Below are 21,843 nucleotides of genomic sequence, written 5' to 3'. Positions count from 1 at the left end.
TTTTTCCCAAGGAAATGATTTTTAGAGAAGCTTCAGAGGGAGAAATGAGGATTTCAATACTCCGTGAAAAATTAAATTCCTCATAAAATATTTCAACTTGTTCGAAAAAAAATTTCCGCGGAATAATCACATCCCTGTAGATTGTTGGAATTCTAATTATTGTTGATAAATTCGATTTGGTGAAAATACGATAAATTCTACTTTTAGCAATTAGAAAATGAACTTATGATGTCATCCAGCACAGGCTTCAGGTAAAACTTCAGTTGACGATAATATCACAATAAATTCTGCTTATATCAATCAGAAAACTAAGGAAACATTTATTGCCATCCAGCACGGATTTGAGTACTCTTAACTGATTGCGAATGTCAGGTCACTTAATAATCTAGTTATGTGTGGTAGTGAGCAAAGGTTCAATTTTTTTTATTTTTAAGAATCAACGGTATAAAGAAGTCAATTGTGAAAGATTATATTAAAATTCAATGCGTCAGAAGATGATTAAAAAGCATATTTCAAACTAAACTAAATATGATAGAATGAGATTTTATTTGAAATGCCATAATTACACAAGAGGTGCCATAAAATGAAACAGCTTAACAGGGTTGTAAATATACAATATTTTGTATCTTATTGTGTGCAAAGGAAAAAATTTCATCAACTAAAATAAATCTATTGAATCATACCAGGTATAAAAAACTTGCTGAATGCTTTTTTCAACAATTTGTAAACTACTTCAATGTGCAAAAAATGTTGCATTTCAACCTTGCATCTAACTCTCTGATTTTTGACTAATTTAAATTTGAACTGACTGTTTTATTGACTCATCTTAACATTTCAATTTTTAAAAGAAAAAATTTACCATGTCCTTATTACGTTTGTAAATTATCTTTTTTTTTATAAAGCTATTAACAGTATTACAAAAGGACAAATAATTTCATTTTCCAAATTGTTTCATTCATTCATTTAATTATTCAATTTATTTTATTCAAAGCTTAAATTATACTAATTAGCATATGATTTTTTTTCTTGTTGAAAAGATATTTTTCAAATATTAAAAATAACTTATCAAATACTGTAGGAAAATCAAGAATCTCTTTTCCAAAATAATTAAATGAACAGTATTATTTCAATATACCGTAAAAAGATAATAAAAAATTGCAATCAGGTATTTAGCAATTGTAAATTTGCTTTTCAATTGAGAAACAGAGTGCAAAATATTTACAATGTTATTTACATAAATGTACACAATTATATAATACATTCAGATATTACAAGGCCAAAAATATCTAACCATAATATATTTTAATGGGAGAAAAATCCCATACATTTAGAGTTCTAACACTTTTTCGATCTTAGCTGCAGAAAAAAGCTAGTAAAATGATAAATGTTCGAATTTTTTTTTCATAAGCCAGGAAAATAATTACATAGAATGATTAGATTAATATAAATTGAAAAATAAGAACGTTCTCAAATCTCTCATGATCACAATTTTTATTTGATTTTCAAATTTATGGTCTAGTAATATTCTTAGCACTTATGTTTGTTTCTTTAGTTCTTTTTAAATGTCAACAAGAAAGCATACTACTGTTGAATAGCATCTTATTGATTGTGGATACAATTTAAATATTTTTAAAAATATATGGATAATTACTTATAGAAATTAAGCTTTTTCAAAATAATTCTTAGAAAATGCATGATAGGTCCTGCAAAGATTTCAGAGTTTAAAAGGTTTTATTCATCAAGATTTCAGTATACTGAAAAACAAAATGGTGGTAAAACAATTACCATTAAAGTGGCAGTTCTTGAAAATGATTTATGTTGAGTGCTAAAAAGTGAAGTACTTTCAATTCATTTTCTAATAATGAGATTGTTTCAAAATCGAAAATAATTTTAAAATGGTGTTATCATACAATGTATACGAGTATATCACTATTTATACTGAGTATGTACATATGTATGTTATACCATATTGCTTTTTGGTACGTCTCGTAATAATACTGAGTTAGCAATCTTTCTGGAGCTGAGATGGATGTGAGGTTAAAACATACTTGGAGGGATTCTGAACATGAGCATATAGTGACTTAATTATAATTAATATAGATACCAGCTATTTTTGTGTATAGATTTGAAATAATAAAATATGCTCTAAGTATACTTAAAAAATAAAATGAGAGCTTTCACTCAATTGCAAGTAACGGGGGTGATTATGAGCCCAAGTCAAAATTCTGGAAAAAATTTTTAATAAAAAAAAAAGGTTGAATCGAATAATTAGAAAAAAATTTAAACAAGGTCTTTTCCTTTTCCTCAATATTTCTTAGTTTACTTAAAATATATTTAAAATTTTTTACATATCAATGAAAGACCTGGAGAAGTAATTGAAATTTACAAATACGTCCTTCTTCCTTGAGTTTATGATTATAACTATTAACTGATAAAAAATGAATATTAATTTTGAATAAAAGCTTATAAAGTATCTGCATCTCCCTTAAAAAGAAATAAAATAAACTGTGTTTTTAAGTTCCACTTTGAAAATTTGATTTCCAGAAACTTTTGTGATTAATGACTTTTTCAAACGTCTGAACCTTCGATCTCCGGAAACTTCCGGATCACGGTTAGCGAAAAATCCGTATTTTTTCGGGAGCACAATCAGCGTTGAAGTGATGAAGTCTACTTTAGAATAAATTATCCATTTAGAATAAATTCAGTGTTAGATTTCACTTCCATATAGTCTATATAGAATAAAACAAATTGATTTTCAAAGCATATGATTTGATACAAATAAGCAGCTGAAATGACAGGTTGTATAAATAATTGCATTTAACATTTATAAAAATAAGTTTGTAATATTAATTAAATTTTAGGAAATGCCTATGGACTATGTTGAATTACCTATTAACTAGTTATGTTTAAAACACTACCAATTAGTATTGATATCCAACTCTAAGATTTGTCATCCAATTTTGCATACATAGAGAGTGTGAGATAAAAACAAAGATTTAATTTCTATGACGACACTACTAAATGTAAATTAAGACTATAATATTTATACTAATACATTTCATCTATTATAATGTCTTTAGAAGTGCTATTTAATAAGAAGATAATCACGTAAAAACATCTTTTAATCCCTCAGAGCTCCATTGATTGTCACCATCATTTTTCGTGAACCTGCAACAGCAAAAAGTATTTGTGTATTTATTTAGGCAAATTTTAAATAATAAAAAAACAATATTTAAAAACAGCTTTATGAAAAGATCGTACATTGTACCGATTCTTCAAATTTATTTAAAGAAAACAAAAATTTCATCATTTACTCTTTAACTAATTTAGACAATATCTAAGAATATATCATTATTCTTTCACTTGAGCTCGAAAAATTTCATAATTTTTACATGCTATTCCAGGCATGTCAGTCTATGTATGGAAATAATGCCCAAATGAATCTTTTCCATACCACATCTTTTTCCTAAGCTTACCAATGAAAAAATAGGAATGTACTTAATGAATCGACTTAAATGATGGTAACAATATTATATCAACATGAACATATAAGCAAAGAGGTGTTATATTATTATCAATGAATTATTAAGCATGAATAGGGCTCGAGAAATACAATCACCCAGTCAACATTGGTGTCCAATAAATTTTGAGTAGCGACTATATTTTTAGTTTTTAAATTACACTATGAAATTTTTTAAAGTTAAATATTTATCTGAAAAATTATTCTGAGAATTGAACGTGAGCATACATTTTTCTCCTTTTCTGACGCACTTTCAATAATCAGCAGAGAAAAATCCTATCTTTGTACTGTCGCACATTTCTCAAATTTCTGATTCTGAGTTTTGTCATATCATTTTTTAAAAAAAAAATGAATTTAAAAAGTCATGCTGAAATTCATTAGAATAGCTGACCACTTGGGTTTAGAATGAAATGGATGCAAAATGTTATGAACATTGTCTAACATTGAAAAGTGATTGTTCTTAAGCGGGATTCAAGATTCATATGTCATGATAGCTTCGATTTATAAATATGAGGAATTTTAAAATTATTTAGAAAGCTTTAGGTATAACTGTTGAAAAATTAACAAAAATATGTGAATTCATGACAAAATTTGAGCAAATCAAACGTGTGAGACAAAAAATATACAAATGTGTATAAAAAAATTAAAAAAACGCACATAGAAATCTTGAACAATAATTGCTAAAAATGTCGGGCTAGATGGGGAGTTATTTAAGCCCAGCGTTGAAGAAGCAATAAAAATCCTTGCTGCAGTTGAACAATAATTTATTTTGAATAAATATGATGATGACTATCTTACAAATGGCTGTGAAGGCAAAGAAATATAGACTTGCTGAAGAAACGTTATAACATCTCAGTAGAAATAAACAAATTAGCATACCGCTGCTGCTTGACAAAAATAAATAATAATATAAGCAACATCCGAAACAGCTATATGTGCAATGACAACACAACATCCAAAGTATTTATACATAATATGGTTGCGTCATGAACGGATTTGTAATATCCCTGGTATTGAGCATAGCATAACAAAGGAACAGTAACAAGTTTAGTAGTACCTAATTTACTTAAATATTTAAAAAGTTATACAAAAAGGTATTTAACTCCACTAGAAAAAGCAACAAACTTGAACTTAAATTTCCTTTTATGGTGAGAGAAGAAAAAGCATAGTAAACAGGAAGATCCGATTGATTGGTTGCACTATTTCCAACAAAAATAAAGTAAATTACAATGAAAACTTGAACAAACGTAGTTAAAAATCAATCGGCGATAGCTGATATGAGCGATTCCATATTAATGAGTTGTAATCATTTTGTATTACAAATATCAGAATTTTAAAAATTATGTAGAAATTTATGGGTATAACTGCTGGGAAAGTTATTCAAATAACAATCCGAATTCATGACGCAAATCAAATGCATTTGTATCAAAAAGTTACTATCCAAAAGCCATTTGTCATAATAATATCGTACTAAAATATCAGGATTTCAAAAAACCATGTAGAAATCTGTAATAATAATTGCTAAAAAAACTGTGTGAATTTATGACGAAAATGGCACAATATTCAGCCCATCAAACGATGATCACTTGAATACCTGATCACGAAATTCCACTATGCACCAATATCATATAAAAAAAAAATTTCAATTCAAATATTATTAGCATAGCGCTGAGCATAAATTACCATTGATAAAGTAAATGCACATGCAAAACACAGTTATTAACAAAGAAATATTATTAACAGAATTATTAAGTAGTAACACATTACTTAACAACGTTGACCCTGAAAGAGTGGCTAACAAACATGCGCTGTAAAGTGCCTGAATTGACAAGCCCAGGTGGGCATTGGAGAAAAAAAAACATTACTTAACAATGCTATAAAAACAATTTTGTTCACATGATTTGCTTTCATATAATAAATTCAACTTTTATACCAATTATTTTTTTATGCACAACCAGGGCATGATTTCATTCCATGTAATATTAATAGTGAGTTCTTTTATCAGTATTTTTTAAAGTATTGCAAAAAATTATTACTAAATGGTTAATTTATAATTGTATTAAAGATCAAATAACATTAGATAATACTATTTTCATATTACAAACTATCCATATATGTTTCATTACATCAACATTTTACAAAATACATGATTTATAAATTTTTGTTTTATTATTATTGCAGTTTTGGCTAAATTAACTCCCTTATAAGATTAATAAAAGAGCATTAATCTCTTAAGGCACCATTCTGTAAGTTTTGTACCATTCTCAAAATTTGCACGGACTAGTACAATCAAAGGGACTAGTACAAGAGACTTTTGCAAGGACTAGTACAATCAAAGTAAATTTAATTTTTCACCTCATCTAAATTATGTCGATGTGTTTTCATAGTACAAACTTAACATAGCAAATTATGAATTAACATCCATAGTTCATTCTGAAGCTTAAAAAAGGAAAGAAAATAAATAAAACAGCATATTCTCAAAAATTGAAATTGTATTTACATTAAAAGGGTGTAGTTTTTTAGTGTGATGTATGAATTTCTCACATTTAAAAAAAATTAAGAATTGCAGTAATAAAATCACGCAGAGTTTAAAATTCGCATCAAAAACTTTTGTAAAACGTGCTGAAAAAGAGATCTAAAAAATAAAGTGAATTTATGTGAAATCATTACAAATCGCGTGACTCAAATATTTAAAACTCAAATACAAATTTGCCAGTAGTATTAATAATATTGTAATTAAATATCAAAATTTAAAAAGGGACTTAAAAAGGGTCGGAAAAAAGACAATTATCAGCATAAACTGCTGAAAAACATTTTGAAAATGACGATTTATGACGGCATAGATTTGAGATCATCAAAAAATTATAGCTGAAATTTTAAATTTGCATTCTGTAAATAAAATTGCATAAAGAATATCAAACTTTGTAAAAGCATATGAAAAAGGCTATAATAATGAAAAATAACTGCTAAGAAAACTGAAATTCGTGTGTAGCAATAGCATTGTATCAGTATTTTAAAATATTTCTCATTAAATATTTACAGACCAAGCTTGTAATATGTATCCAATCAGAATTTTCGATGTCAGGTAATATAATTTTCAAGCTGAGCCTTTCTCTATTTTCACAGAAAAAGTAACTCCTTCAATTAAAATTTTCCAGTCTTGTATCTGCCTTTTTTACAATTGACCTAAACGTTTCAAGTAGAAATCATTCGTCATTATCAAAATTCCATGGTTTGGTGCATCTTGAATTTTATCGATTTTTTTATAAAATATATATTTTTTGGACAAAATATTGTAATTGTAAAGAAAAAACAATTGGTAATTTTCCAAAAGCTAGTTTTTGTGATGAATAAATAATTGAACAAACAAGACATCATACTATTTTAATTGTAGGCATACTTTTTTAAAATATATTTATCAGTTTTCGACATGGTTTCACTACTAACTGTTTTGTATCATGCGCTATAGCAATTATACAATTAGACAAAAATAAATGTATTTATTTCAGATAACATTTTCACAGAAGGTGCAAAATATAATAGAAGAAAGAGAGAGGATATTTTTGTGAATAATTCTCTGTATAATACCTGCTCTGTTTCTGTGCTCACACAGCCACACACCCTGCCAACTGCCCAAATTCAGTTGACCATCAGTGATTGGAATAGTGAGATGAGATCCAAGAAAACAAGACTTGATGTGTGCTGGCTGCAAATATCATGTAACAAATCAAAATGTAGCATTTAAAAATAAATTAAGTTATTGACAAAAAGAGTTATTGCTGTACATATATTCATTTTTTAATCATAAGGCAAAATGTTTTGGATTAAAACGGAAGGAATTTGAGTACTTACCTTTAAATTGAATAAAATTTGGGTCATTATTTGGCATTAAATATACTTATTATGGCAATTTTTCACTAGCTACTTTGAATCACTTAAATTTTAAAAAATTAGAACAATCGATAAACAACTAATATGCATTCACCAGAATATTGTGCACAACCAAGTAAAGCTGATGCTAGGTTTAATCTTATGAAACAGGCATGCAAAGATATGATTTTAAAATTTGATTTTATACTTTTTTCATTTGGCTTCAAACAAAAGTGTAACGTAATTTAGTTTTTCAAGAAGTTTTTTTTTTTTAAATATATGCTTAGTATGTTTTCATTTTATTCTTCAATATTTTTATTATGGCCATATTATGATAAGACAAACCTATACCATGTTTTGTAAAATAATTTTTATTCTCACAGCTGGTGTATTTTTTTAAGTAGAAAAATCAAGAAATAGAAATATTGAGACTTCATTCTAAACATTTAAATATCTAAATAATGTAACTTAAGGTAGCACAAAAGGTTTTCAAGAAACAATCTGAAAGTTTTATACATATTTATTTTAATACGAAAGCTTAAAATATGTATTCGCGTCCTTAGCTAAATGTTTTGGCATGCACAATTAGATCACAAATTTGAAATGAAAGGCCTGAAACTTAGTTTTGTTAATTTTAAGGAGCTTAAGATTCACTAAATGCTACTTAATAGACAAAATAGATATAATAATACAATAATAATGAAATTATCCACACTGAATTTCCATTGACAGATTTTTGCCCTTGACATAAAACCTAAGTATCAATTCTCTAAAAAGAATATTGAATGAGTATTAAAAATAAATAAATTAAAAAAAGCATTTTTTCTGACAATTTAAGACATTCTCTTAACTAAATCTGAGCAATCTTTTCTTTTTTAAAAATGAAAAAATCACACAATAAATAAAGCCTAGCAAAATACTAAAAACTAAGCACACTAATGAAAAAAATTAAAAGGAGGAATGTTTTTTTTAAAAAAAAAAACATATCAGATGATAGCTAAGTTCTTCGTTGGTATGCCGGCAAAGCAGTGGTCTGAGATATTGCAACTCAGTGACAGCGTTGGCATAGAAGTATCTCATTTGCTCTTCATAGCTTGTAGTGTCAGGACGATTTGAAACATTGTAGCTTAGTCTAATCCTCATTTTTTTAATTTCTCAGTTGACCCATCATTCCCCTTAGATCCACAAGATGGCAGATAGAAGACTCAAGGCCGGCCAATCACAGGCTACCCCTGCGAGAAATGTGGTGTGCACTCTGTGGAAACAGTTCACAGAGACAGGAACAGTGGTCCACCCGCAAAAGGGCAACAATGCCAGTTCAAGATTTTCTTACCAAAAGCAATAGGTCAATAATTGTCTTGTAACAGGAATATCACAGATAACAGTTGCCTAGTTAATGCAGATGGCCTATAGTTGACATCTCTTTGACTATGAAACACAAAGAGGACTGTCTAGCATTCAGTTATGAGTTGCAATTCAGTTTGGACAGTGATTCGAGATGTGTTCTCATCTCGAGAGCACCCGGAAATCAATATCAGCCCTCTAACATTGTTGAAAAGGACTATTATGGTCGAGGTGGTCGTATTTTCTGGGCAGGCATACTGGCCTTCATGGATTTGATAGAGGTACTCTGACAAATCAGCGGTACAGGGAAAAGATCCTTATAGCTGTTAGAGGCATTATTATTTCTCTGATGACCCATCTCCTTATTTATGGTATAGAATGGGTGCATTTTTGCTTGCTCATACATTGATCTAATATCAGATGATATTTTTGATCCAAGTTTGGTTTCATTTGCTTTGTTAGCTTTTTTTTATTGCAAAAAAAAACAATTATTTCCCCTAGTGCAGGGGTGGCGAACCTTTATACACCAACAAGCCATTTTCTCTAAAAAATTGCTTAATGAGGTCATATGCGTGCCGTCAAAAAATTTTGACTTTGTGATTATTGAGAAAATAATAATACTAAATACTATCAACTCAAAACTCTTTATTTACATTGAAAAAAAAAAACATTTTGCAATGTCTCAGTTATACACGTAATTCAACTTAAAGTAACATCAGTGTGACTTCTGTTGTTGCAGATTAGATGACCAATAACTTATATTAGGTTGTAAGCTGTTAGTTTAAGCAGGACTGTTGATTTTTTTTGCTAGTTATTTACTGTTATCTTGTTTTTTACGGTTATTTTTTTTTATTATTAATTTTTAATTTTTTTATTAATAATTGTTTATTATTTTGCTTGTTCTTTGTGAATTTTAATTTAATTGTTACATATGCTTCATAGCGTAATAACATTTGTGTAACAACAATTGTGATCGGTGGAGTGCCCAAAATATTGTGTCGCGTGCCATAAATGGCACACATGCCATTGGTTCGCCATCCCTGCCCTAGTGTATATTAGATGTAACACTACTGTGTAAATAACTTATAACACACTGTGTCATATATAATACTGTGTCATACCATATCATCTGGTCCTTCACATGAATGTCTAAAAGGAGTGCTCTAAAAAAGAAATCAAGTATCAGATAAATGTTCTATCACACTTTATTTATATGTACAAAAATAATAAACCTACTTCAGGAACAAGCTCGGTCAAAAAGGCTTCCATGTCTTCCCTATAAAAAATATGTTAAAGAGTCATTGATAAATAATGTTCTTTTCTTTAAAATAAATAGCAAAGTTTGTTATAAGAAGCTTACCGATAAGCAAAAGTATGGTTTATATCTTAGAGAAGTAATTTATGTAGTAATATTTGTTTTTAATAATTATACTATTAAAACAAATTAATATTCATTTTTATTATTATATTATACTTCATTATTTTTAATTATATTTTATTATTTTAATTAAACTTGTTTTAACAATCTAATTTTTAAAAATTAAATCAAATATTTTCATTTCATCAGAAAAATTATAAATTATGCATAATATTAAAACCCCAAAGAAGATGCAACAACAGATGCATTGTGCATTCATATATGGACTTTTTAAAAGAAAAAGTAAAAAAAAAAGATCTTTATATTTGCGATATCAGCATTTAAATTGCTGTAGTTTCAACATCAAATGGCAATACAAGTCTAAATGGATCATCTACATTTCTCGAACTATGGGAATTCTACTGTTTTATATCAAATAGAGAAAAGAAAGATGGATGCGTTCATAAAATGCTCAATCTGTTTATAAGATAAATTCTTACCTGACATCAGGATCCCAGTTCTGAAAAAAAAAAACAGACATAAATATTATTTATGGTTTTGGAAAGAAAGAAAAAAGACACAACCATTTTTTTAAAAAAAATTAATTCAAAAATTAAATTACAAAATTTAATAAAATTTGCTAGCCCAAACACATCATGGCTAAATTTACAAATGTGCCGGTAACCAAAATATTTGGCACAATTTAAAATTTTGCATTTTATACACACTGAGCTAATGTTTATATTTGGACAACAATTAGATATATTTTCATACCATGAAAATTACACTAGCCAAAACGCCTGAGGGTTTCTTTACTTGCAAAGAAGAAGTATGCTTAAGGGTGGATAAAGTCATATCCTTCATGCATATCCTTTTCTGCAATAACTGTCAACTAGCATGGAGCGAAAAAAAAGTTTTTGATAACTGAAAAGCACTTCTCCCCAAAAGTTGTAAATGGACTAGTATATCAAGCACGAATGTTTTCAGAATTTTCACACAAAATCTTTCTTTCATTTCTTTCACTTCATTTCTTTTCCCCACAAAAGCCTTAAAATTTTTCAAAAAACAATGAATTTTTTCAAATTTTTAAAACTTGTTGGAAAAAAAACAAATTCCTCTCAAACGTTGGGCATTCAATGAAACTTTGCTAGTGATTTTTTTCTTAGTTTTCATTGTTTATTGATACATTTTTCAATATAACAATTTTCAATATATTATTTCGTACTATAGCAATTCGTTACAGATTTACTTTCATACTGTTTTTTTCTTCTGGCTAAATTAATTTTCAAAAAAAATCATTTAACCCTTAAATGCTGGCGAAGCACATAGAAAGTCTCATTATGACCTGCAATCTTACACAAGCTTTTAATTTATTTAATAAATTTTCAGCAAGACAACTTTAAAAAAGGATATTTGTATATCAGGATCTGTTGTGTGAACTATAATCGACAAGAAATAATTATTAGAAATACGAATTGTTTTAAACTTAAAAAAGAAAAACATATACCTAGAGGTTCGCTGCGGGATGGCTACAAGTTACACCTTTTGAGTTGATTTTAATAATTTTTTTTAGTTTCATGCCAGTCACTACCCAAAAGTAGCAAAAACATGACAATTATTATGCAGCTGATCATGGTCCAGATATCTTCCCCAATAGTCGCATAAGTAGAGGGCTTATTAATATCCCGAAACCAAATGCTTCTTAAGTAATTTTATCTTAATATAGTATGTTTCATTAACTGGTAACATAGATTACAAAAATATTAATACAAAAATGAAAGACTGCACTTCAATTATTTATTTTTCAAACTTAAATGAATCCATGTCTATTTAAACACATTTATCTTTGGTACAGCTTGGTTTTCAGTATGCAACTGTTTTTGAAAATTTTTCTTTTTATCATGTTTAGCAGTAAGAGATAATAATCTGGTTTCAATTTGAAAGAAATTGTTCTCAGAATGTAGCAGGTGGTAATTATTGAAGTGGTTGAAGATGTAATCAAAGTTGTGGTGATGTAATCATAAGTTTGCTATTACGTAAACGGGAAATAGTTGATTGTTGAAGTAAAGAAAGATAGAGTTTTGGTTGGAAATGTAATATTTTCTGCAAATTTTAAGTTATTAGAATTTCATTTTAAAAATGAATTTTCTGTGGCGTTAATTGTTTCTTTTTGTGTGGGTTGAATACAGTGTTTTCATTACAGAAAAAAAATGAGAGAGAATTTCTCAACCTTTCTCAAAAGCAGGGTGAGATCTCAAAAAGTTAAGTGAGATTTCTAAAAATTAAAAAAACGCGAATAGACTTGGAAAAAATATATTTCTTTAATTATAATACATTTTTAACATCTTCTAATTTTTAAAGCATTAAATATTTTTGCTGCATCATCATATGGAAAACGTTCTATATCTACTTTTTCATCAGCTTTTCTCATTAGGTTGCTCAAATGTTTATCAGTCATTTGTATACGATATTTTGTCTTAATTCGGTTTTGAGTGCTAAATGACCTTGCAACAGATGATGAACAATTCGGAATCACTTAGTAAATTTGTAGCATTGAAAAAATTTTAGAAGTCTTACATGAAGAAATCTTACCTTCCATGAACACGTGGTTGCAGAAAAATGTGTTCTGAAAGGTATTCCGTCATTCGGGGGTGGGGGGGCATTGTGTTCTGCTGTTTGCACCGGTTCTGAACATTACTGGTAAATAGGGAAGCTAGATAACAGGGATCCTTGTTGAAAATAATGAAAGATCAAGGAAGAAAAGTGAAACCGATTTTATTCAAAATGGCAGAAGACGAATTTTTATCAAAATTCGTGCATTTTGAAATTGATTAATAGAGTGTGCGATCTTCTCTCGTTAATAATTTTTTAATGCGAGAAAAGAAAAAAATAAGCCAGATTCTCGCGCTATAGTAAAAACACTGTTGAATATATAAGTGGGATTTATTACATTTTGTAAATGCATTTGAATTTAAACTAGTTGATGTAAAGATTGTCATTTTTATGTTGATTTGAGAAATTTATGAGTATGGAGACAAAATTTCCAGAGTAGCAAGTTAAATTTTTTAAAGAAAATATAACGGTTTAGGAGTTATTATGATGAAAAGAATTATAGCTTTCAGGTGATTTTTTATGTATTTTAGGATTAGGCATAGGTCTAAGGTTTTTTCCCTTATAAAGTTTTTTGTGTCAACGAAACATATGTAATACTGATGAAATTATAATTTTATAAGGTTGCAATAATTGATTCTGTTATTGTTCGTCATTAAATTGCCGCCAATCGCTAACGTAATGGGTCAAAACTGGCAAGTTAAATTTTTTAAAGAAAATATAACGGTTTAGGAGTTATTATGATGAAGAGAATTATAGCTTTCAGGTGATTTTTTATGTATTTTAGGATTAGGCATAGGTCTAAGGTTTTTTCCCTTATAAAGTTTTTTGTGTCAACAAAACATATGTAATACTGATGAAATTATAATTTTATAAGGTTGCAATAATTGATTCTGTTATTGTTCGTCATTAGATTGCCGCCAATCGCTAACGTAATGGGTCAAAACTGGTTGGGATGAAAACAAATCGTCAGAAGTAACAAATCAATTCCAATAAATCACATCTCTTAGGATTTCAGATTCTAAAACTAGTAATGTAATAATCAATGAATTCTATTCTTACCTCGTTAAGAGCCAAACTAGCAGAGGTATGCATGACTGAAGAATAATTATAATCAGAAATTTAAACGAAATATAGTGAAAGAGAAATTAAGATATTTAAGTCATATAATACATAAGTTATGTTTTTTTAATTATACTTACTTTCAATATGAAGCAACCCGATAGAGAATCTTGCTATTTCCGGTACTTGTTTTAAGATTTCATCTGTAATTAAATGACATCCTCTGAGAACAGGTCGTATGTTTATTTTCTTCTGAAACCAAGCAGAACCGAATTTGAAATTAGAAGAATCGCTTGAGACATTACTTCTGGACATAACTACAAAATTGTTAAGGCAGTTATTATTTATAAATCTAGTCAAGAGAATAAGATTACTTGTTTTGGTTTTTTGTTTACATTTTGATGGTCAAAGTTATAAAATAAATTTATAAGTCCTTTTTTATAAATATATAAAGATATGGCTAGTGGAAAAATAGTATGACAGATATACTGTAGTGTTTCACAAAGAAAATTTTTATTTCTTTATCACAAATTTATTTCACAAAATTGAAAAAAAATTCGATTTTCATTTCAAGAAGTTTAACAACTCAACTTTTGTCAACGTAATACACCTACTTCGCCTTTTCTTGACCTTCCGCTTCACGAATAGTCTGGTCTTGTTGAACGTAGGCAAAAGTTATCTCCCTTATAACTTCTTCTAGTTTTGAAATTCATTTTAATTGAATAAAATTTAAGATGTACGCTTTAACTCCATGCTTCAGAGCCATGATGACCTCTGCTGTTCGATCATCAGTGAGGCCTCTTAGTGCTACTGTGAGCACATTGAGAGTGCCGGAGGAGCGGCCATTTGTCGTGCAGCCATCTAAAGTTTTGCCTAAAATCACATTTTCCTCGTCTCTAATTTCTCAGCTGCCCCGAGCTCTTCATACTAGTGCAGTTCAAAGGGATATTGATTCTGCAGCTAAATTTATCGGAGCTGGAGCTGCTACAGTCGGTGTTGCCGGATCAGGAGCCGGTATTGGATCAGTTTTCGGAAGCCTAATTGTAGGTTACGCCAGAAATCCATCTCTGAAACAACAACTCTTCTCATATGCTATCTTAGGATTTGCCTTATCCGAAGCCATGGGTCTCTTCTGTCTCATGATGGCCTTCTTGCTACTATTCGCATTCTAAACTAACTCTATTAGAATCATTTAATTTCTGAATTAGTTCAGGACTGTCTAATCACAGCTATAGCTCATTATCTGTAATTGGTACAAAATTAAATTTGTTTTATACCTATTTCTAAGTAATCTTTTTTATTATCTCTAAATTGTTTATTTCTTTTTCAAATTTATATATTGTGAAATTTATTATGAATTCATAACTGTATTAAAATTCCTTGTTTTAAAGGTTACCTTGAATTTATAGGGAATGCACTTCTCATTTGTAGAACAATATTTTATAGCTAATTTTGTTCGGTCCATTGTTAAATCAAGCCTTTTTGACTGATAGGAAATAATTAAATCTGTTATTAGTTACAAACTTGTGTCTTGGGCTTAATTTTTTACTTTTATTTTGTCTTTACATATATTGTATATTTATTTAATGTCAAGAAGGTGTTATCAGGAAGCTATTCACGTGGTGGTCAGATTAAAGTAGTGCAAACTCCCTATTAACTGTGAGTAAACTTTAAAAAAATACCCCTAAATGTTAAAAGATGTTTCACCTTTTTTTGCTGAGTTTTCATTATATTCAGAAAGAAACTGTATATTCTAGTTATTTAATTGAAAGTATAAACTTTTCTTGATAAGCTTAAAAATTGCTAATAATCTTTTCACCTGTATTAAATTCAATGGGGAGTATGATCAACAGTGCCAAATGTGTTTGCCAGAGCAATTAATTTTCCAAAGAAGAAAAACCTAGTTAAGATTTGCTTAGGGGTGGGGTGACTTCATTTGCTGTGGGTCTCTGCCTCGAAGTTGCAAAGACTGTTCCAGTCAGATACTGAAGATAGTACTACTTTTTAAGAATATGCTATAACAGTCATCTCAAGGACTTAAAATATTTTATTGTCTTCAAGTTATTGAAATTTATCTTTATGTAAAACTTATCTTAAGGAAATAATTATTTTTTATTTACCTCATGTACTAATTAAAAATATTACATGATTTAGCTATTCAATATATTAAATACTCAGCAAAAATATATAAGTTGAATTTTACCGTAGTTTGCAATATGCAAAGTTGCTTGCACAAAGAAATTTTTAAAGTGTGGAGAATGTCGAGGAATTGGGAGGAAAGTCAGGACCTTTGATGTGGCAAAAACCAAGCATGCAATGTGTGCACAAACATTTCCCAGGGAATTTTTCCAATTTATCACTATTAAAAGGAAATGGTGAATGGCTAATATTACTTTTTTGTGGTTCACTATTTGTTTTCTCCTATGCATACTGCTACGTTAGATCGAAATTTTTCTAAAATATATCTGATAAAGGGAATTCTATTTGAATAATTACCTTAGCTATAGTTAAAAATCAAATTTAAAATCTGTGACTTTGTAAAATTGTTTTTAATAAACACACAAATTGACATATTAAATTTATAACAATAAATTATTTGTACTAGCTTAAATTTTTACTTTAAATATTAGCTTTTGTGATAAGAATATTTTCCATTCTATTTTAATTGAAGTCTATTTCTTAATGGTAATTATTACAAAATTATATAAAATATTAATTATAGTGAAGCAATATATTACACTAACTTTCCTATTTAAGCTGTGCTTAAAATTACACCAAATTAAACATTTATTAAAAATTATGGCCTACCTTTTTATTATTTTCTATAAAACTGAGATTTATTCACAAAAACAGAAATATTTTCAATTTAAAGTTCAAAATCACACTCATATTTAGTCATGTAAATGAAATATATAATTTTATGTAAACAGTCAGGGGTCTGTCCAGACATTTTGTGTAAGATCAGTTTTTGTAAAATAGTGAAAAAATTACTCGTAATTTGTGAATATAAAACGTTAAGTCACATTCTTTCAACCAGGGTCCTGCTTTTGTGAATTTGTGCAAATTGGGTCTTATTATTGCAAAAAAACTTTTATTGATTTTTTAAATTGCAGCGATGATTGTGCTCCGGTAAAATTCCGGATTTTTCGCTAACAGTGATCCGGATATCGAAGGTCCAGACGTTTAAAAAAAATCATTGATCGCAGAAGTTTCCGGAAATCAAATTTTCAAAGGTGGAACTTATTTGTTTGTTAGGGAGAGCCAGAGAGATACTTTATAAGCTTATATTCATGATTATAATATTCATTTTTTATCTGTAAATTGTTATTATAATCATAAACTGAAGAAAGACATATTTGTAAATTTTAATTACTTCTCCAGGTCCTCATAGGTATGTACAAGATTATGCTCAACACTGTCTTTTTCCCTCCCTTCCTGGGAATGGTTTATTCGATTAACAAAACAGTGAAGATAAACAAATTAGTGAAGGGTCCGTTATTATGAAAAGATATTTTGTGAAAGATTCGTTAACTGAACCAAATTTGTTCTAAACAGACCCCTGTTAATGTTCTATGCGCTTAAGTTTTATATATAAAAAAAAATCAATTATCAAAATTCATTTAAAAGCTAATACTTATTTTAATTTTTTTCCTTTTTATCAATAATTGATTTATTAAAATAATGAGGGGGGAGTGAAAATATAAATTCTAACAAAAAAAAACTAATACTAACATAGTAAAAGTGTAAAAAAAAATACACATTAAATTCCCTGTGTCAGAATCGCGGGGACATTGATGCAGAGACTTTGCTTTGAAAAGTGAACAAAAATGTTCTTTTCTACAGAAATTAACGCGTAATATTTTAATCATGCGTTTAGATAATTACTACTTGACATGCTCAATTTATGCCATTGGTATCGTAAATCAATGTAATGTTTCAATTGTATTTTCAGCAGTTATTGATATTAATTTTTGCATGAATTTTGAAAATTCGAATCGTGCATTCGATTATTTAATTTTTAAAGTAATTGTTATTTAAAATTTTTAAAGTAATTATAGTAATTATTTAATTTTTAAAGTAATTTTTGGCAGTCATTGCTATTGATTTCTCCTTAGTCTTTAAATCAAATTTTTTATTATAACAAACTTAATTTCAAAACGAAGCACTCATTTTAAGAGCGATTCGTGTGATTTCATTATTGATCTTTTTTTTGGTCATTACTATTGATTTTATGATTTTTAATTTTATTGTGATGATTATTTACAAAAAGCGATAATTTGTGAGCTTCCTCCCCTAAACAAAATGAAACTTTTTTTCTTTCTAAAAACATCGCCAAAGTTTAAAATATTGAAATGGTTTAAAATATAAATTACAGTGAGCGGTTTTAAATTCACATTTTCCACCACTTCATTGAATTTTTCAGGTTGCAATAGCATTGTATTATACTTAGAGATTCTAAGTGGGACTTGTGTGATTTAAAATTCGCACGTCGTAATAAAAATCGGAATTTTTAAAACCATATGGAGACGCCACGCTAAAACTGCCAAAAAAAAAATTTGATTTTCAATGAAATTAGTGAAAACAAAGCGCTTCAAAAAGTAGTTATTTAAATGTGTGATTTTTAACTCTCGCATCGTAGTAAAAATATAGGATTTTCAAAACACATAAAAAAAAAGTGTGGCAATAGCTGCCTTTAAAAAAAAATTTTTTTATCGGGTTGTTCGGAAAGTAATTTAGTTTTTCCGACAGGATATAATTGTATTTTTTAAGGACCCAACTTCACACTTAAGCCGCATTATCATATGTTTTGAGAGCTGATATAGCAAGGCTTGTGTGTGAAAAAGTTCAATTAATTCTATGCAGTTGTTTTTGGTTGGTGCCCTTTTAAATATGGAGAGCAATAAGCAGCATTTTTGTCATATTTTACCTTCTTATAATGGAAAGGGTTAAAATGCTGTTCATGCCAGAAAGAAATTAACCGATGAGAATGGAGAAGATGTGTTAACATTACGCCAGTGCCAGAATTAGTTTGCAAAATTTTGGTCTTGAAGATGCACCATGTTCCGGAAGGCCAGTTGAAACTGATAAAGGTATTAGTTGATGCAAATCGGCGAATAACAACATGTGAGATCGGTGAGAGGTTAAATTCATCTAATTCAACTATTTATGATCACTTGAAAGGCCTGTGCTTAACCTCGAAGCTCAATGTATCGGTTCCCCATGTTCTCACAGAGAGAAATTTGTGTCGTTGCATTGGCATCTGTGATTCCCTTCTCAAACGTCACGAAAATGATTTGTTTTTAAAGCGCATCATTACTGGGGACGAAAAATAGGCTGTCTATAACAAAGTCAAATGCAAGAGATCATGGGGCAAAAAAGATGAACTAGCTCAAACCGTTGCGAAAGCCAATTTAAGGCGGGATTTTAAAGGAATAGATTTTTTATGAGATTTTACCGGATAACGCAACAATCGGAAGTCTACTGTTGTCAGATGGACACACTGAATGATGTGCTTCAACAGAAAAGGTTTAGTGTTCCACTAAGGTAATGCGAGACCTGGTACAAGTTGGGTCACTTGCCAAAAGTTTTTACAGCTTGAATGGTATACACTGCCACACCCACCATATTCTCCAGATCTAGCACCTTCGGATTATTATTTGTTCCGGTCACTGCAAAATTGTTTGGACTGTAAAACCTTTACTTCAAATGAAGAGGTCAAAAATCACCTGGATCAGTTTTTTGCCAGCAAAGACCTAACATTTTATGAGCGTGGAACCATGCTACTACCAGAAAGATGGCAAAAGGTGTTGGACCAGAATGGCCAATACATAATTTAATAATATATTTATTCATTATACAAAAATTGTCTTTCATTTCCCCCCCAAAAAACGAAATTACTTTCTGAACAACCCAATAGATTTAAGATGAAATCGGCTCAAACAAAGCACGTCAAGAAGAGATCAATTATTTGCGTGATTTATAACTCACGAGTCGTAATACCATAATAAATGTATCAGAATTTTAAAAGTCGCATGGTGGAAAATTGGTAATTATAAATGGCAAGAAAAGAAAACAATCGAATTGCTACTAGGATTAGCGCTGAAATCGGCAACAACAAAAAAGTACATTCAAAACTGGAATTAGAAATTTGCACATTATAATGTATTAAAAATATCAGATTTTTTTAAACCATGTGGAATTTCATAGTAATAACAATCTTTCAAAGCTATTATGTGAAATATTTTTTTTGTTTACTGGAACAACTGCTAATTTTGAAAGTTAAACATAATCAGTGTTTATAATTCCACTCAATCGTACTTTATTTCCCCGTAGCTGAGTCTCCATAACATTTATGAATACACTATTTGACTTACAATATTGACAGTATTTTTCCTTAGCAAAAAACTGCTTAACCAACAACCAAATTTCATTTTAATTTTTAAAAAAAATACATGGTCACTGAAACTACTCTTAATTAGTTGTCAGAACATCACATTTCTTTGCATTGTTTGAAGGTTGCTATTCTTTAGAAATCGTGATGCTGTCAATAGTGATGCCATCTACCGAACAGGAGTCTTATTGAGTATGGGGTTATCAAAGTGGTAATTATAACTACAGCTAAATCAAATAAATAAACACACTCAGTTATATGTGTATTTAAATGCAATTTATTGCAAAACAATTTTATTTACACAAATTCAATCATTCATTAAAAAAAATCAAGCATGCAATTGTACAATATATTATATTTTAATTTTTTCTACATGTATAAGAAAATACAGAATTTTAAGTTAAAAAAAACTTATGAATTTTAAAATTAAGAACATGAAATAATAATCCCAGCATAGATATAATTACAGCTAAATTTAAATACTGTTGAAAAGTTCTTATGGATTTGTATTTCTGAATGCCCAGCAAGATAAGAGAATTTCAGGTGGGCAAATCTCAAAAACTTAATAAATATATATGGATCAATTACAACACTTAAAAATTGCTTTTAAAATCTGTAAACAAAATAATAAGTCATAAATTTATAAGAAAAAAAATTCTAGGATCTTAAAAATTTTATCTTGACAATTTCCATGAATTAGAAAAAAATTCAAAATAGGGTGTTATCATACTTTATTTTTTTTTTTTTTTAAAAAAATGTGGAGTCAATACATATCATAGCTTCATTACTAATGCTAATATATACTTTATTTTAGTGTTAAGTAGTGACAAAAATAAAGCCAGCATTAAAAAATATTGATTTATAAATTACAGTTATATCACTATTCCACTTTTAAAAATAAGTTTATATGATAGACTTGAAATAGATAGCTGCTTTTAAGAACATAATTTTATTTATTCATAATTAAAAATAAAATTTAGGAAGAAATAAGAAAAAAAAGAGAACAGTTTTAGAATTTTTATTATTTGAGCTTACATTTTATAAAAGCTTCTATATAATACTTTCTATATTGTATTAATTATACAGATCAATGAGTCACCACTACATATTGAATTAGTTTACAAAATGACTTTCAACACTACTGTAGGGTGACATTTTGTTTTATACAATTTACACTTTCAAAAGTTAAATTTCAATATACAAATTGTAAATCCTAAATAAAATAAAAATTCAAACAAAATATATTTGTGTGTTTGAATTATAATTGGAACCAAAACTGTGCAAAATACAAACTAAATAAACTCATTAAAATCAGAAATTTCACAAAAACAAAGAGCATAAGTTTATTAAATTATCCATAATTTAAACACTTTTTAATAAGATAACTTAATTGATTGAATTATAACTAAGTAGATTCTACAGTAAAATGCATTCATGCACAAATTTCTTTATATATATATGTATATCAGCACATAAAATTATAATAGTTTATAGCAGAAATCAAAGATATAATAACCAATTATCTAATAAAGCTCATTTGTGCTCACATTTGATGTAAATGGTAGAAAAGAAAAATCTCACTATTGAACTGCAATCAAACTGGGCATCACAGGAAACTTCAATAAAAAGTCAAAAAGAGAAATCTGAAACAAAAAGGGCTCACCATCATTCGAATAAATTAACAACAAA

General features: G+C 28.5%; 3 protein-coding genes across 3 annotated transcripts in view; 1 reads left to right on the top strand and 2 right to left on the bottom strand.

Annotated features, from left to right (window-relative positions):
* Positions 1 to 527: 527 nt before the first annotated feature.
* Positions 528 to 14,078, bottom strand: LOC107437041 (uncharacterized). The gene is made up of 7 exons (XM_016048910.5): positions 13,904 to 14,078; positions 13,764 to 13,798; positions 10,592 to 10,611; positions 9,971 to 10,010; positions 9,856 to 9,897; positions 7,109 to 7,226; positions 528 to 3,168 (listed from the first exon to the last, which is right to left on the bottom strand). Exons 1-7 carry the CDS (start codon positions 14,076 to 14,078, stop codon positions 3,122 to 3,124), a joined length of 477 nt encoding a protein of 158 aa, XP_015904396.1. The 3' UTR covers positions 528 to 3,121.
* An 81-nt stretch (positions 14,079 to 14,159) lies between these two features.
* Positions 14,160 to 15,044, top strand: ATPsynC (ATP synthase, subunit C). The gene has a single exon (XM_016048911.4). It carries the CDS (start codon positions 14,498 to 14,500, stop codon positions 14,933 to 14,935), a length of 438 nt encoding a protein of 145 aa, XP_015904397.1. The 5' UTR covers positions 14,160 to 14,497; the 3' UTR covers positions 14,936 to 15,044.
* A 5,369-nt stretch (positions 15,045 to 20,413) lies between these two features.
* The window catches only part of LOC107437044 (uncharacterized), a 35,966-nt gene continuing 34,536 nt past the window's right edge, over positions 20,414 to 21,843 (bottom strand). Inside the window, exon 10 of the mRNA XM_087160501.1 lies at positions 20,414 to 21,797. The gene's annotated coding sequence lies outside the window, so the exon portion shown is untranslated. The remainder of the gene's footprint in view (positions 21,798 to 21,843) is intronic.

The sequence above is a fragment of the Parasteatoda tepidariorum genome, chromosome 4 (assembly GCF_982258835.1).
Source record: "Parasteatoda tepidariorum strain Cologne lab strain chromosome 4, Ptep-v5.0, whole genome shotgun sequence".
In the NCBI taxonomy this organism is placed as follows: Eukaryota; Metazoa; Arthropoda; class Arachnida; order Araneae; family Theridiidae; genus Parasteatoda; species Parasteatoda tepidariorum.
This window is presented reverse-complemented; position numbering and strand designations above follow the sequence as displayed.